General features: G+C 39.7%; 1 protein-coding gene across 10 annotated transcripts in view; it reads right to left on the reverse strand.

The window, feature by feature from the left end:
- Window positions 1–18,076, reverse strand: part of ank2b (ankyrin 2b, neuronal) — an 802,067-nt gene that overhangs the window by 404,689 nt on the left and 379,302 nt on the right. For all 10 annotated transcript variants that reach the window (XM_068039631.1, XM_068039677.1, XM_068039625.1 and 7 more), the window contains one exon: window positions 570–671. In XM_068039631.1, coding sequence (XP_067895732.1) covers window positions 570–671 — 102 coding nt within the window. The remainder of the gene's footprint in view (window positions 1–569; window positions 672–18,076) is intronic.

Below are 18,076 nucleotides of genomic sequence, written 5' to 3' on the forward strand. Positions count from 1 at the left end.
TGTAATTTGCTGTCTGTTAAAATTTTTTAAGTGATTTTATTTTGCTGATTTTAATTTCCTGTTTGAGTGTCTGTGAAATTCCTTTCATATGATTGGCTGCTTGACCATCCTGATGACATCACTCCAGCTCCATGCTGTGAATGCCCAGTAAAGAACGCTGTAATTAGTTGTAGTACCACTGCATGGCAACAGAGGGGAGAGTTCACTAGATCTCTCAGCAAGATTTGCTTTGTTGTCACTGGCGAGCACACTTACTTCATTGCCGACCATAAAATCTGACCCAATAGACATGGACAAGTCAAAGGGGCTGATGATGAGCTATTTATTATAAAGATGATCATGGCTGTAAATTTCCTCGGAAACGCTCCTAGCTCACTGCCCTAACTTTATCAGAACACAGTAGAAACCCCATTTATGCAAATGTAAAATTGGATTTCTGTCACACATCCAGCAAGATTCTGACTGCAGAACCGAAGTAGCTCCAAGCAAATTCCTCTACCATGTTTTTAACCAAAGCCACAGGAATTTTCAAGAAGGAATTATTCCATAATGCTACAAACTGTACATACCTGATTTGATGTGTTGATATCTATACCTCCTTTGAGGTACTCGAGCACTTTATCCAGATTTCCTGCTCTGGCAGCACGGAGGAAGCTTGCATTGCTGTCAGACTGCAAAAGAGAAATAACATCAGTTAGTGATGCACTTTGCTCCACTAACAGAACATGAACAGTAAATGGGAATTCTAGACAGTGAGCTGCTGCTACTGGAACTATAAGAGTAAGAAATCTTCATGCAAATCAAGGCAAGTCCATATTACTGCTGGCCTGAAGCAGTGCTGACCTGTTTTTTTAATTAATTGAAATTTTAAAGCAGCACATTATTTTCCCGGATAGATCAATGGAATACTTCATTCACATTATATGCATTTGGCCATTCCAACCAGAACTATTCGGCATCTTGAACTGGAAAAAGTGCTGTAAAGTGTGATCACTCCAGTCTGACTATAATAAGGCCTGCCCAAACTATGTGCCCTTCATTTACAGTACAGCAGAAATTATCTGATAAGCAGAGAATGAACTGGAAAGGGAGGAGTAAATATGAAGAATACTTAAACTAGTGACTTTATTGAATAACTTCTTGGCAACCCAGAATAATCAAATTCTTTTACCACAGACTGTTTTTTAAACAAAGCCATTTTCTCTAAGCCGCTATAAAACTCACAAGGAAACCATCAGTAGTTGCCTGGCTCCATTTACACAAATCGTGATTCTATGGGAAGCAGAGACAAATAAGATCATAAGAAATGGGAGCAGGAGTAGGCCACTCAGCCCCTCGAGCCTGCTCCGCCATTCAATAAGATCATGGCTGATCTGATTGTGGCCTTAAATCCACTTTCCTGCCTGCCATCAATAACCCTTGACTCACTTGTAGATAAAAATCTAACTCAGCCTTGAATATATTCAATGACCCAGCCTCCAATGCTCTCTGGGGAAGAGCAGTCTAAACATTAACCCTCTGAGAGAAGAAATTCCTCCTCATCTCCATCTTAAAATGGAGACCCCTTATTTTGAAACTGTGCCCCCTAGTTCTAGATTCCCCTGTGATGTCCTCTGGACTCGAGTAAGGTTCAGCGGACCTTAGTATAAGGTATGAGGAAAGACAGACAGAGCATTTGCTGAACACAAAGGCTACTTTTATTCTGTTTTATTAGTTTCACTTTCCCTTTGCCAGCGTGTGTGTTTTACAGCAGCCCCAAGTGTACAGAATGCACAATGCAATTGCAATTTCAAAACACTACAACACTACATCCCTCACAAGGAGAAACATCCTCACAGTATCTACCCTGCCAAGCCCCATCAGAATCTTATATGTTTCAATGAGATCACCTCTCATTTTTCTAAACTCCGATGGGTATAGGCCCAACCTCCCAACCTTTCTTCATAAGACAACTCCTTCATCACAGGAATCAGCTGAGTGAATCTTCTCTGAACTGCTTCCAATGCCAGTATATCCCTCTCTTAAGTAAGGAGACCAAAACTGTAAGCAGTACTCTAGGTGCAGTCCTATAGTTGGTGTGGCAATAAATATGAAACATACCATCCCCTCAGGACCACACCTCTATCAAAGATTCAGTTAAAAATAAAAACAGCTCATTTGTCTCAGTGAAACTCAGTGCTCAGAGATGATATAAATATCTATACGTTACAACACTCAATGCAGTTATTTAGCTTTTAAATTAGTAATTGTTTTGAACCCCAGCACCAGGCACATCAGTAAAAAATAACTACAGTTTTGATTTAAATTGTATTACGTTTTTAAAAAACTGAACATCAAAGATCTTGCATCTTAAATTCTACCAATGAAACAGCTCAAGGAAATGCTGCACTGCAGTGACACACTTTACTACATTTTTTTCACATCCTCAAGCATACCGCCTACAAAAAAATGTAAAAATGACATTAAAACAGATGTGTATGTAGAGACGTTTCCCCAGGCTGATGCCACTATCTGCCGTTTCTCCTTCAGCTGCTTTTGTTTAATTGAGCTCCAAAAGAGAAGCAAGTCCAGCAATGCTGCAGTGCACTGAAATAAAACATGGCAGTCTGCATTAACACATAATGCCAGATGCCCTGCAGCTCCTGTTAGTCAATCCTGCTCCAACATTACATATGATGCAGTGGCACAGCGACACACTCCACAATCTGCAATGACAGAGGTGTGGTCACATTCATAGCAAGGACATCAGAAAGTTTCTGCTTCTGTTGGATTTCTGTACATTATCTAACCATGTTCAGTCAGTCAGTCTAATAAGAAAGTAAAATGCAGGTTGCTTTTTCTTTTTAAACCTGGCCTTGGTATGGAATAGTTACATTTGCCTACATCTCCATTACTGGTATCCCACCAGGCTAACTGAGCTCACACTGTTGTAACAGCATTGCATATGCAGCATTCATGGGCAGAAATTTCCCAGCCCATTGGAGATGGGCAGGGAGGCGGGAGAGCTGGCAATGTGGCGAGGTAAGGTGTTGGGAGGGGAGCCCAACATCTTCCTGCTGCCATGGCATGTTGCGGGCAGCCAATTGAGCTGCTTAAGTGGACAACTAAGGGCCACTTCCCACCCTGTGGGGAGATCGCTAGGTAAACCCTAGCGGCCTGCCAGTGAGTTCCGGGGGGCCAGACTTGATGGGTGATCCATGGCTCACCATGGCAACAGTGCGCCAGTGCACCACAACCTTCCCCCCACCGATTGCCGGGGCCTGCCTGCATGGCCCTGGCTTCCCTCAACTAAACTCACCTCCCTTCGTGGGCGCACCAGCATTGAAGCTCTCTCTCCTGGTGATGCAGCCTCAGCACTGGCCAATGCCAACAGTGGTGAAGTTGCTGAGCTGCCAGCCGAATCGGGGGCGGGTAGCCGTCTTTAATTAGACAATGACCCCAGCAGTGGCCTCTTAATTGGCTAGCAGCAGCAATATGCTGTCCCAGGGTCCCGCTGCCCACCAAAGCGGGTTGGTTCCCACTTTTGGCCCCATCGTCGCGATTTCACTGTCACCGAGAAAATTCAGTCACATGTGATTCTACCAGCTCATAAAGTCTGCACCAATGAAAAGTCTGATTTTACTAATCCAATAGACTGTGACCACTGCAGTCTCAAGATTCTCTTCAATGGAATCTCCTCAACTGAATTAACTTGAATATTCAAAATATTACTGCATATTATTTTGAAAATTCATTGTATAATCTACATTTATTTGTATAGTTTCCTCGCTTGCCAGATGACAAATACATAAAATATACTATCTATATTTATATACACAATCAAACCTAAAATTGTGAGATTTCCTGCTTCTACAGGAAAGATTATTATCACTTCAGACATTGCATTGACTTTGGGGAGAAGAATCCAAGACTGGAATCAGCCATGGGTGTATTGACTTTATTAATCACTAGAATCACTCCCATTCAATCATGAGAGCTGAAGCCCTGCATAAGAATACTCTTATAATATTGCTGTTATTCTGTAGAAAGCCATGAACAGCAGTTTACAGCCAACACTGGAGAGTTACTCTGCTGGCTCTACATCCCTCTCTAATCAGGGAAATAGAGTGTTAATATGCTTGCACAGAGCTATACTCATTTCCATCAACCATCTTTTACATTTTTGATGATAGTGAAGAGATAACATGGCAGTTTCTTCTTTGCTGACACTACCAAATTGAAAATCAACAAGTTCCAAATGGGCCAACAGACAGCCTGGGAATTTCTCAAAGCTCGCTTTCCATGGGTTGCAAAAGTCCCGTTCCCTGTTTGAAACGCGCACGCAAACACACAAGTTCAAGCATAGGGAGGACAAGCCAATGCCGATATCAACAAAACTAGATATTATAATACTATCATTGAGTAATAGCCAGTAAACAATGCATATTTTTAAATTACAACATTAATGCTTTGAGCTCTTCATTTTCCATTTTCTTTAATAGTACTGGAGAATTAATTGACCCTGGAAATCCAGTGGCTTTTTGACAGCAGAAAGACTGATTTTCTACAACAATGTTGATTATCTGCCAGAGTGAGAAATGCTCATTTCCTTCTGCAGGTGTCAACCTTGGCTCCTGTCTTTGAGTCAGAAGATTGTAAGGTCAACTCCCACTCCAGAGACTTTAAAGGCACAAGACACCACAGGGCAGAGTCAGTAGACAAGTTAGACTTTCCTCTACATCATTTTCTTAATCTTTGTGTACTCAAACAAATAAATGGCAGATATTTAGAACATTGAAGAACGGTGGATTAATCTAGGTGGTTCTGGGCTGCATGGTGTAGCACTATAGAGTTACCACCTAGTTCCCTGGTGTCGTACTACCGCATACAGACCAAAGGTTCATAGTTTCAATTCTTGTTCTGTGCCCATTTCATTGATTTCATCTAGGGCAGTAGGTGTGGTTCTACAGCATCCGTGGATGAGGGAAAGAAAAATCAGCCATGGTTCCTACTTCTCATTAAAAGCAAAATACTGCAGATGCTGGAAATCTGAAATAAAAACAAGAAATGCTGGAAACACTCAGCAGGTCTGGCAGCATCTGTGAGAGAGAAGCAGAGCCAACGCTTCAGGTCAGTGACCCTTCTTCAGAAGTTATGAGGAAGGGTCACTGACCTGAAGTGTTGGCTCTGCTTCTCTCTCCACAGATGCTGCCAGACTTGCTGAGTGTTTCCAGCATTTCTTGTTTTTATTCCTACTTCTCATTGCTATCTGTGTCTCCCTCAGACATTGGGTGAGAGCAGGATCAGCCTTGGCTAAGATGCTCACTACAGTGGAATAAACCACTGATGCTCATCATCTAGTGATCATAAGAAACAGGAGCAGGAGTAGGCCAGTCAGCCCCTCAAACCTGCTCCGCCATTCAATAAGATCATGACTGATCTGATTGTGGTCTTAACTCCGCTTTCCTGCCTACCCCCATAACCCTAGATTCCCTTGTAGATCAAAAGATCTGTCTATCACAGCCTTGAACATACTCATTGATCCAGCTTCCACTGCTCTCTGGGGTAGAAAATTCCAAAGATTAACAACACTGAGAGAAGAAATTCCTCTACATCTCCATCTTAAAAGGGCGATCACTTATTTTGAAACTGTGCCCCCATTTCTAGATTCCCTCATAAGCAGTAATATCCTCTCAGCATCTACCCTGTCAAGCCCCTTCACAATCTTATATGTTTCAATAAGATCATTTCTCATTCTTCTAAACTCCAATGAGTATAGGCCCAACCTGCTCAACATTTCTTCATAAGACAATTCCTTTATCCCAGGAATCAGCCTCGTAAATATTCTCTGAACTGCTTCCAATGCTGGTGTATCCCTCCTTAAATATGGAGATCAAAACTGTACGCAGTACTCTATGTGCAGTCTCACCAATGCCCTGTACAGTTTGTGTAAGAAGATGGGCCATCTTCAAAAGGGCTCCTGGTGCCTGTGCAACCACACATCAGGAAGATTCTTCACCTTCAGGAGAGAAGGAGGAAACATTTGAAAAATAAATTAAGAATTTGTTCATCAACTAGTTTCCAATATGAGTTAGCAAAAGTCTCCAATATTGCTGACTTGACTGCAAATAAACCAAGTCTTGCTATCCAGTGAACTAGTTTATAAAAGCTTGTGCAACACAAAACAATTTCACATAAGCAGGGTCAATGTGACCTTTCCAACTAAAATGTCATAGGATTTTATGTCACAATGAATTGTCACAAAAGTCTAATCTGCACAATACAGCTAGTCACATTTCATGACAGTTCAAAATATCACGATATGATAATTAGTCACAGTATCCCTCCTTTATTTGGTTCATTAATCTGATTGTGTCTGCTTATTGAGTGGCAGATGTCTGAAAGATCTATAAATCTTCTTTCAATCTGCAAAAATTAATTTGTCAACATGTAAAAAAAGCATTCAAAATGGTTAGTACTGAATGACACTGCTACGGCAAAAAATCCATAAAATTCCCAGATATCCAAGCATAGAAAAGCAGTCATCTATGGACCGATATTGTGCAAGGTCCCAGAGAACCACACTTGCTCTTTATTGAAAGCTGGGTGGAGGCTGGTATTTGTTCTTGAATTGTCTGCTTAAAACTTGTTTTAGTTTCATCTGATGATAACCCAGTGCCAGTCGCTTCAATATTGTAAATGTGCATCTACGTTTGAACAAATTATTTTTGGGTACTATGTACATCCTACTCTTTGCAGTTTGAGGCAATAAATTGAATTTCAGTATTCTGGAAATAAAGAGCATGAGAAACAGAAAGAATTTGGGATTATTTATCAAAGTTTGGAGACAGCTTCAATGTAAAGTGAATCAATCAATCAAACATTTCCACGCAGCTTAATACAAGATTTATGGCAGGTATATGATTACAGATCTGTAATTACCAAATCATATAGTCAAAATTTGTGGGTGTAGTGTGACTCTTTTTCACAAAATGAAGTACATGTTTCTGTGTTTTTCTAAATGATTTGCTTTCCTGAAAAACATATCTGCTTGGTTAGCTCAGTGTGGTGCAGACTAACACTAACAGTGTGGGTTCAATCTCTGTACAGGCTGAGGTAGTTCTTGGGGCTTGCCACATGGCATGAGTCATGATTAGCAGCCCTTAGATTCTAGAGAGAAAAATATACTTTCAGAGCAACAGGTAAAAATTTCCTTTTCAATGATAACTGTTCCTCGAAATTGAACCATACAGGGAAAGATTTACTCTGTGATCTTGTTCACAAAGAATGGATTTATGATGTTGCTGCACATTGTACACACTGGTTATATTTCCCATAGTCTGCTAATATTTACATCAATTTAAATTTCAAGCTGAATCTGCAATGTAAAATTTGGATATTTATATTAAGAATTCGTGGGGAGGGGCTTTATTTTTCAGATAAATTCCCACAGTGCCAAACATCTTAATAAGGATTTAAAAGTTATTTTGTACTCAAACTGGAAGCTAATTTGTGTCTTAATTTATGAAAAGGATTTCCTTGGTCTTCAATCAAGGCACTGGATCATGTGGGCGCTTTGGAAAATCACACTGTGTCAGTATGTCAGTAAAGGAACCAACTAGATTGTCCTCCATTAACTTAATGCATGGAATACTCACCTGATTTTCCAAGATTTGTTGCATCAAGATGACCTAGTGCAGCTGGATGCAAACCAAGGAAAATCTTCCCCAGTGTATTCTTTGCCTGACTTTTTTAATTAATTCTCAAAGACGTAGACGTCACCAACACACTGGCATTTATTAGTCATCCCTAGTTGCCCTGATGGTGGTGGACTTTCTGCTTCAACTGCTGGCAGTTTGACACAACTGAATGGCTTGTTAGGCGACATCAAAGGGAAGTATCAGGTAAGGATGGCTTCCCTAAATTGAACTAGCTGGGTTTTTATGGCAATTGACAACTTCATGGCCATTTTTACTGATTTAGTTCCTTTTTAAAAAAAAACATTTGAATTCAAATTCTATAATGGTGGGATTTGAACACATGTTCTTTGGATTATTAGACCAGTTACATAACATCCATGCTGCTGTAGCCTATATACAGTATTAAGGATACACCAACACTGCTCTCGTTCTCCTTTCTGTGCATCTACTATTGAAAAAATGGCTACACTCATCTAGTTAGCTTGCTATCTACTTATCTCTCTGTGATGAATTAACAATCCTATGTCTGTATACACTTCCTCTTTACAAAATCTTATTTCCCGTCATTGTGCTTGATGAAGGCTTTTTCCATCATGAATTCCTATATCTGCATTTATAATGGAAACTGATTTATGTAAACTTTCCACAATGTAAACCAATAGTGGTGCTGCAATGCCTCAGTTTTGCACCTCCCAGTTCCTTAGCCTGTACGGCAGAGAAACTTCAACGCTTCAACCAGCTCTACATACCAATATGTCTTAAGTTTTGCTGCTTAGCTATAAGTCATAATAGAAAATGAAAGTGTTATTTCATAATAAGGACAGAATATGTGACTTTAAAATAAAGACCGAATTATGTCTGCATGCCCCGGTCCAATGATCCCTTACCCTGTAACCTAAAAACTCCACTAGGATTGACATCTCATGAGCAAGTCCATATGCTGTGAATTCGTAAACATTAAAATCCTTAGTCTAGGTTTTTTGTTTTAGTCAAAACTACATACACATTCTTTGGACAGGCATTAGAATTGACTCTGGATAATTGTCTGGGGTCAGTCTTAGTAGCAAATTTTCAGCAGGCTCCCAGTGAGTTTCCCAACACTCCCTGTGAGTCTGCCATCGGGTAAGAAGTAAATTACTGCAGCCTCGGGCATCTGCCATAATGTAAGAGGACCAGCTGCCTCTAGGATAACCAAATTAAATAAAAACATAAATACTTAAACTTATTGTGGATGAGGGGGGACTGGTGATGACAGAGGACTGTCGAGTTGAACCAATTACTACAATTCAACTCTATATGAGAAGTTTAATCCCTCCCCTCCAGATATCACAGCAACAATGGATGCCAGGAATGCCCCAAATTCTGTCTTGCACCTCCATCAGCAGCCAGATGAACTAATTATAAATGATTTCTAATCCTTCAAATTCATTAAATTATTAATTAATTTCTGTACGACCTTTTGTTTCCTCCCCAATCTTATTCCCCTGCTGTGCCACTGGCTGTCTTCCTCTTGGCTCTAACCATCCATCCCACTTGGGCCTTGGCCTTTTTGACACTCTTGTTTGCTTGCTCATCTGGGCCCAGTTCTGCTGCTGCTCCTGTTGGCCATTCCTCTAACACTTGCCCAAAGCCTTTCTGTACCACCCAGACACTACCAGCTCCAAGAAATAGACAATTTATTTTAAAGTTATATGGTCTATTATTAGCACTGTAAGGAGTTCAGAAAAAATGCTGGTTTCATTGCGAAGAGTACAAGTGGATGAAATTGAGACAAGCAAAGGGCAGGCTGAGGATTGTTGTGGGAAGGAGAACAAAAGGAGGCAGGACTGGCACCAGAATGGGCAACAGAATAAATGAATGATAGGTACGCAAGGGATTAATAGGACGAATAGTAGGGAAAGTCATGAGGGATTTTGGAGGTGATGTGGCATGCGGAAGGGGTGTTGGGAAAGCATATAGGCAGTTAGGAAAGGTAGGGAAGGGGATGGGGAGGATAAGATGCAACAGGGGATGAGAATAGCAGGTCGGAGGATAATGGTAAGTTAGGATAGATGCAGAGGTAAGGAAGATGGGAAGCAGTAGCGAAACAAGGGAGACAGGAGGATATGGAGGTTGAGCACTTCATTTAAAATGAGGCTAGTAAGGAGAGGGGGTGATTGACAGTTAAAGGATAATGAACACAATGGGAGTGAGGGACAGTGGGGAAGCAAGAGAGTTAAGGAATGGAAACCATACTGGGCACATTTTCTACCACTACATGGAGGAAAGAGGAAAGAGATCAATAGGATAATGGGAACAGACTGGGTGAATGCAATTACAACTATTTGTTCGGATGGAGTTTAAATGCCGACATGGACTGGTTGCGTCAAATGGCCTGTTTTTGTGTTCTAACTTCTGATGTATTTCTGTGTACTTTTATAATGCCCTTCCATGTAAAGATGCACCATTGACCACTACCTACCTGAAAGGAAAGAAGAGATCAAGGAAAGAAGAGATCAAAGAAAGAAGCAAAAGGGATTGGAGCCAGAAGCAAACAGCAAGAGCTAGAAAGACAGAATCATATGAGAGGTCTGCAAACTATCTCTCAGATGGTGGCTTATCGGCTGTCTGCTTAAACTGTCCAGTTCTAACCAAGCCTAGGCCTGAGATTTTTTTGTTGCATTGTATATAGCATACCAATAATGGAATAGGATCAACAGGATGAATGGGCTTCACTTGCTTCATGCTTTCTTATGTTCTTGCACATCTACAAAAATGTTTTTCAGGAGTTGTACAGATGTGTTACAGTTTGCTTGTAGAATGTGGAGGAGCATGTCTATTTGTCTGGTACTCTTGGGAAGAGGGATACCCATCTAGAGCCCATCTGTTTTACTTTCAATTGGAAAGATCCTCCCCATGAACTTCACGTGGCTATTTTGTGGGCGGGAGGGTGGTTTGGATTACCACTCAGGCCATCTAATGTTTGAGTATTTCAAATGGTTCCAAATACTCATCATTATTCATCCAGAGTTGATTATTTTGCTGTATGACAGTCACACAAAGTCAGTGCCTGGAGAATCTCATATCATTACAGCAGAGTACCCTGCACTAGCAAATGTTGACATCATTCAACATATCTAGAATTCCCTTAGTGGCGTCAGTTTGCAAGTATATTCACGTAGCCAATTAAAAGTCCATGGGTGAGATCTTACTATAACTTCAAGACATTACTCAGATGATGGAAATTTTGACATCAGTATGCCATTACCAAATAAGACAATGGTTACCACAGCACTGATACAGGAATTGTTGATGAGTACATTTCCTGACTTGCTTTGTCACTAATGTTAAGATAAGACCTTGCTAATTTACAATTGGCATATCTGCTCTTGGTGACTTGGGGATACAATGGTTTGAAATAGAGTAGTACAAAGTAGGAAGTCTCAGTGACACTCAGTCCCCATTTTGGAAAAGAACTGCCAGTAGGAACTAGCAATCAATTGTCTGCTGCACATTGCTCAGCGGCTCATGTTTGGGTATTTGGTTGAAGGGAGAGTGGTCTCTGGTTTGGATTCAGACATTTAAAGAAACTCTTAATACAACAGTATTACATCGCACAGACACACACTCACAAGACTTGAATTAGCAAATAGCCTGTGGCAATACTCACTGAAAATCAAATGATACACTACTGTATGTTATATAACTGTTGCATTTTCAGGATTTTTGACCATTGGAAAGGATTTGAATTATATTAAAGGGATGCTCTTAAGTTAAACCAAGTACAGAAAGGATTACCATCCACTCTACTGTCACATGCTGCAGCCATGGTACAATGAGCAGATTGACATTTTAATAATCTCACTCAAAAGGTAATGAACAACCATTGAACATTATTATCCTTAATAATCCAGGATATAGTGGGTGGTAGAGGGGACCTGTTATCTTATTTCAGATGCTTGCAGTAGCCCTTCACATGTGATCATGGGAGAAACTGGTTTAAGATGCATGGGGCTGTCCATCAAAAATAAACTCTTGGGACAACAGTAGCTGGTTTAAATGGCAGCTGTTCTGGTCAACACAAGAGGTGCTGTTGGTATGGGAAGAGCTCTATTGGGTAAAGGTCAGTCAAGATAGAAAGATTGACCTGGGTTTTGCAGCTGTAATGACGACAAAACTGTCAGCATTCACCATAGTTACAGCTGTGAAACTGATAGCAACTTCTGGCATCTGCACATGCACAGTTAAACACTGAAATCCAGAAGTTGCTGTCAGTGATTCCCTGCTCCTCCACAGGGTATGCTGTTGAAGTCCCTGCAAAGAAAATCTTTAGAAATTACTTGAATTAGCGTGAACTTCCACTTTTTACGCTCTAATCTCACTGTAAAAACCTCCACAAAAGTTATACCTTGCTGAAGGAGGTGTAACTAGGATTTTAACAGCATACTGTCATAATTGTTGCTGAACAACTTCTCTGGCCTTGAAAAAGTAATTTCATTTTGTGATATGTTAAATTTCTCAAGAATGATTGCCACACTTACAAGAAGTGCGGCGATGAAAAATTACAGACTGAAACTGAAGAGTTATAGAAATTGACTTTGACTTTTCCAGAAAATGGACAATGCTGTAAAAGATGGCTGCATATGTATTTGAACATTGTCACACTGTTTAGAACAAAGAATACTTTCAACGCTAAGAGGTGTCAATTGCAATCATCCTAAACCCATCCTGAAACATTCCTGAATTGAATTGGTTCTACTGAAACAAAGGAGGCATGAAGTGAAAACATCATAACTGGATTATTCTCATCCTGGGCCATGTATGATCACCATGGGGAAGAGACCAGAGCATCTCCTACCAGAAGATGATGTGGCAAACTTTTACCTTAAAAAGGCAGCCCTAGACAGCGGAGGAGAATCACCCAGAAAGAAGCATCACCAAACAGCTTGTCCAGCTAAGGGCTGGGAGAAGATCCAGAAAGCCATGAAGAAAGCGACCTGTTGTAAAATTCAACATTTTTTAACTTATGCATCAGTGAAATCGGAAGTGATCCACTGTCTTCAAACGCAACTTTCAACTAAGAGAGAAATCTACAAACACCTCAAGCCTGCAAGCAATGAGAACTTGGCTTCTGAGAGAATTCAACAGGCTTACCGTGAACCCCGAAACCCTAACTCACCTGAAAATCACCTACCCTTTTTCCTCTCTATCTGTTTCTTCTTGTGTGTGTGTGTATGTGCGTGTGTGTGCGCGCGTGCACAAGTTAATGCTGTCTGTTTATTTGACAAATAAAACACCAAGGGGTTAAATCCTAATAACAAAAAACACTTGCTGCGGTCTGTTGGGAGTTGAATAGTGGGAATCACCCACACCCCTCACCACCAGGCTGCAATACAATAAAAATTCCATAGGTATTTAATATAATAAAATTTAACTTTTTAAAGTTTGTTTATGATATTTAAGTTTCTACCTTAATCCCATGTGTTCATCCCAATCTTTATTTCACTCAATGCAAAATGATTAAAAAGTGAAGGATAATCAGTGCATTTTACTTCCTGATTTGCTGTCTATGAGAATTCTTTAATGTGATTGGCTGCTTAACTAGCTTGATGACATCACTGTTGCTGGACACCAGGAGCTGCATTTTCATTGCAGGGATGGAAACCTGATGCCTGGAGCATTTCAGGGTCGCGACCCCACACTTCAGCAGCATCACTTTCATGACACAATCTTGAAAAGCAAATGCCTTAATTGGGCAGGAGGCGAGCTTGGTGCCAAATCAGAGGCGCTTGAGAGCAAAGTGAACTTTAAAGGCAGCAGCACAATTAAAGACGCCAGGAGACCAAAACCTCATGAGTCATCCAAATTTTCATTTTTATTTAATAAAGGTAATTGTGCAAGATTCATATAGTGCCAATTTCCAATGACTTCTGAAATGGGAACTATAAAATCTAAAAGCTATAAAAATCCTTCCTAATTTTTATGGTGCCAAGTTCTGATCCTGGAAATTTTTAAATATAATTTACCTGTGCCAGAAGCAGGGGTTTGTATGCTAATTTAAAGGTTTGGATTTCCCATAAATGAGTTTGTGCTGCTGTGCCATGGTTGCATCCCAAGCAGCAGTCTGAACACCACAGCAGTCTGCCTTGAATAAAGATAAGTAACTTTGTGCCAAACAGCAGACAGAGGAATATGGAAAACAAGTGTGTTTCTGAAGAATGGTGATGCAGTTTTGGTGCTGGTTTGACTGTGAATCTTCTTGCTCTACAGTAGGCAGCACGGAGCAAGTCAGGGAGAGGAGGGTTCCTTTTCTGTGATGGGGAAACCAGCTATTGCAGCCAGGGGAGACCCAGCCAAATACTTCAGCAGCTGTCTAGAGGGCTGGCATTGTTTCCTTTAAATAAACCACATTACAGGGAGTGTGGATGTGGGTATTACATAGCCTCTATCAGTAAGTGTTAAGGAATGACAAAAATACTGCAACACAATGTAGATTTCAAAATCTAAACATTTCATCCTGTCTTTTAAGACAGATAACACCAAAACGGCAAGGCTGGAACCACATACAGACAAAATTTGGATCCATCTAAATAAATATGAATGTTTTGATATTGGAATATTATTTGGATATTCTCTCTACAATTTATCACACCCATAGAGACAAAATCTATGAGTTATACAGTCGGGCCCATAAATCTCAACTAGAAACAGAAAGTGCTGGAAATACTCAGCAGCTCTGGCAGCATCTGTGGAGAGAGAAATAGAGTTAACCTTTGCCAGTGCTGATTAAACGTCACAGACCTGAAACGTTAGTTCTATTTCTCTCTCCGCAGATGCTGCCAGACTTGCTGAGTATTTCCAGCACTTTCTGTTTTTATTTCAGATTTCCAGCATCCGCAGTATTTTGCTTTTATTTTAGTCATAAATCTCAACCATGCTTATAAAGTTCTTTCTTGAGGTGATTGTCTGCTCTAGAAGCTACGTGATGACCCTGGAAAACTTAACTGCTTTTGTAGGTTGCAGATATGCTTTCTGCACAGTCTGTGGCAAAGCATGACCAAGTGGAACAATAACCCTTTAAGTTACACAGCCAGAACTTCCAATTAAAATTCCTGAGACCTCATTTGTGGTGTCCTCGTACTCTCTGAATAACTAAAATTGTATTACCCATTATAAAGTTCTGTCCCTTAAAATTAATTATTTGTGAGCTGCAGCTAGAAGTACACCAGTACTTCCAGCAAGAAAAATTTAATTGAGCACATAGCCAAGACAATGCATGCCTGAACTTTGTTATTTCTTTCATTTCTCTGAGAAATTCAGTTTAGGCCCCAGAGACTGCCTTTTTTCTTACCTGTATCAGATTTGCACTGTGGCAAATCGACAAATTGTGGTAAATGGGTTGTTTGCAAGGCTCTCGAATAATTAATACTACATACAATACTTTCTTATGTAACTGCAGTCTCACACCAACATGGTTGACTCTTAACCGCTCTTTGAAGTGTCAAGACAGTCAGTTGAATCAAACTAGGGATGAGCAATAAACGCTGGCCTTGCCTGTGATATCTAGATTCCAAGAATTAATTTTTAAATGGCTGCTGTACCCGCATACACATACAAGTTGATGCATTTCAATTTTCAACACATTGTATATTTGTAAAAAAAAACTTTAGAAAGATTTTCCAAAGAGTTCTTTTTTGAACAATGTGCACCATTAAAAGAACTCTGTTTTAGGATTATGGCAGCAATACTTTAGTAAATGAACCTACTGTTTTATGGGTTTCTGTTTTGAAATGTTTATGAGGGAGACAGTACTTAAAAAGCATGGGTGCATTTTTCTTCCAATCATACCAAGAAGGGTTGTTACAGCTGAGGTTGACTCAAGTTTACAACCTTGTTGTAACTAGTTAACAGAAAATAGATTTGGAAAAAAAAGGTCAAAGGGTGTACTGATGAAGTGAATCTACACAAAACGCTAAAGTTTCTACTTTCTTGTCAGATGCTGACAGGCCCACTGGGAATTTCCAGACCTATCCACTTTTCTAAAGATTGACTTGTCCCAGTTCCCAAGTATTGGCAGAAAAGAACAATGCCTGAGGGCATCTGGAACCATTACTATCATTATCTGGTTTTATTGCTACAATAATTTTCATTTTTTGATGCTTTTATTACTTGTTTTCATAACTAAAGTAATTTTCATAAGCTGAATTGAATGGTAGAAAAGGAAAATATTAGATGAACTGAAGTAATGTACTAGATAAAACTACCAGGGAGTAAAGGTATTGAAGAAAATTGAACTAGAATATAGGAGTATTGATTGTTTTATATCCAGGAGGTTGACAAAGGGTATTAATGAAATTAACACATTAATTTTTTTTGCATGAAAAATTGACTGTTCAAGTAGGTTACTTTAACGATAGTAAAGGTTAAACTATAAAACAACTGAAGTTTTAAGCAAAGCAAAGCTTCGATGCATAGCAAGTGAGAGCAACACATTTTGAAAAGTGGTTAATATAGGCACTGTTGAACAGGGTTCATGCAAAGATGGGTGATTTGTTTTAAATTTGTTTTAATACTGCATAGCAATTTGTGCAGATACTGATGTAAAAGACAGTTTAGAGACCATTAAAAATTGTAATCTTCAAATTCCATCGGTGTAGGATCAGATGATAAAATTCCCATCAAATTTCTTTGATAATACAAACCCCACCGCTTAAAATGCCCACATTTAAAAATGACAGTTGCTTATACCAGCTAAAAATGACAACCGTTTGCTATTTGCACTAATGTCAATTTCAAAGGCGAGAGTTACAGTGTCTTATTTCAAGCAGATAAACTCAACTCAAGGCTGAACAATTTCAGATGCAAGATGCAGTGATGATTTTCCTACTGAAAATAGGAAACACAAGAAGAAACTCTACAAACCAGAACTTACATTGGTAGGAAGTAGTTCCCATTGCATGAAGGCTGTTGATGATAAATCGATCAGACTCCCTAATAATTTCCACAGGCATCAGAAATTAGATACACATTTCCATTACACTCTTTTAGACAGGAAAGCCCTAACCAGAAAAGGTTTAGTGACAGTACTGTTATCTGTTTGTCTATTAAAGATATAATCAAATATAATAGAAGAATCAGATCTTATTTATGTTTATTAAATGGTGCACTGTGCAAATTATCTTTCACAACCCTTAAATATCGGTTACTAACAGTTTTTCAGTTTTTTTTATTCCATGCATCTTACGCAGTTCCATTCTGACACCAAAATATGGTTCACAACGCACTATGTTTATTGTATTCGACCAAACCCAGACATTCACTAAAGTGTAGATATACTGTTACGAACAAGGCAGGAAGAGTGCACTGTCTTTCTATCGTTCCACTTCTCCACAGATCACAACATGTATTTAAATGTTTACCCAGTCACCAATACAGCCAATTAGATACTCTATTTTTATTTCAGAACAAAATTCACCAAGAAGATTTATTTAATAAATAACAAAATTATCAATTTATTATAAAACAAGACATATTCAGTAAAGATGCAAAGCATTAATACACAGATTAAAAAATAAAAGTTCCCTTCTAACTTAGCCCAACATCGACACATATATACACACACACACACACACGGTTAAAAAAAAAATAAAGAAGTTTTCTCTGCAGAGATCACTTTACAAAAAAAACTTTCAGCCAAATACTTGTTAATCCTTGAAGGAAAAGGATGAGATATGGAATGTAAATACGCGTATAGAGCTGTCACTGAGATGTTTTTGAAGCAGTTCTCTTCTGGCGATGCCAAGGATTAGTCTGGCAGACTTTCCAGGAGAAATGCAGCATCAGGAGTTTCAGCTATCACACGCTGGGGGCTGAATTTTACTAGTCCATTGATGCCATGGGTTGCGTCATGGGGGCAGGTAAAATTCTGTGGGGAGTGCCCGCCTCGACCCACGACGTCGCGAAGGATCTGCTGCATATTACTGTTGGCGGGGAGGCCTTCATCTAAATATGTAGATTAACATTAATTAGATGCAAATAAACTTACCTGCAGGCAGTGGCCATCCCACTCCATTTACGGGCACCATTCGTGCTTTGCGCGCCTTTGGAACTCTGTACAGAGTTCTGAAGCAAGAACCTGGTGGGAAGGGGGGGAGGAATAAAATTTTCAAGGCGGGAGAGGTGGGGAAGCAGGGAAATCAATTTTTATTGGTTGTGTGAATGGTGGGAAGGGGTTGAAGGGCAAATGATTGAAGGTGGGAAGGAAAGTTCGGTAGGGAATAAAGTGCTTTTTGTCAATGAAGGCCAATTAAAAGACCATTGTGGAGGGTTGGGGATGGGCCTCCATAACATCAGTGTTTATTTAATAAAAATCAGCACGAATGTGCCTTTATAAATTGAAATCTGTGTTAAGGGCTTAA

Source organism: Heterodontus francisci, chromosome 1 (genome assembly GCF_036365525.1).
Source record: "Heterodontus francisci isolate sHetFra1 chromosome 1, sHetFra1.hap1, whole genome shotgun sequence".
Taxonomy (NCBI): Eukaryota; Metazoa; Chordata; class Chondrichthyes; order Heterodontiformes; family Heterodontidae; genus Heterodontus; species Heterodontus francisci.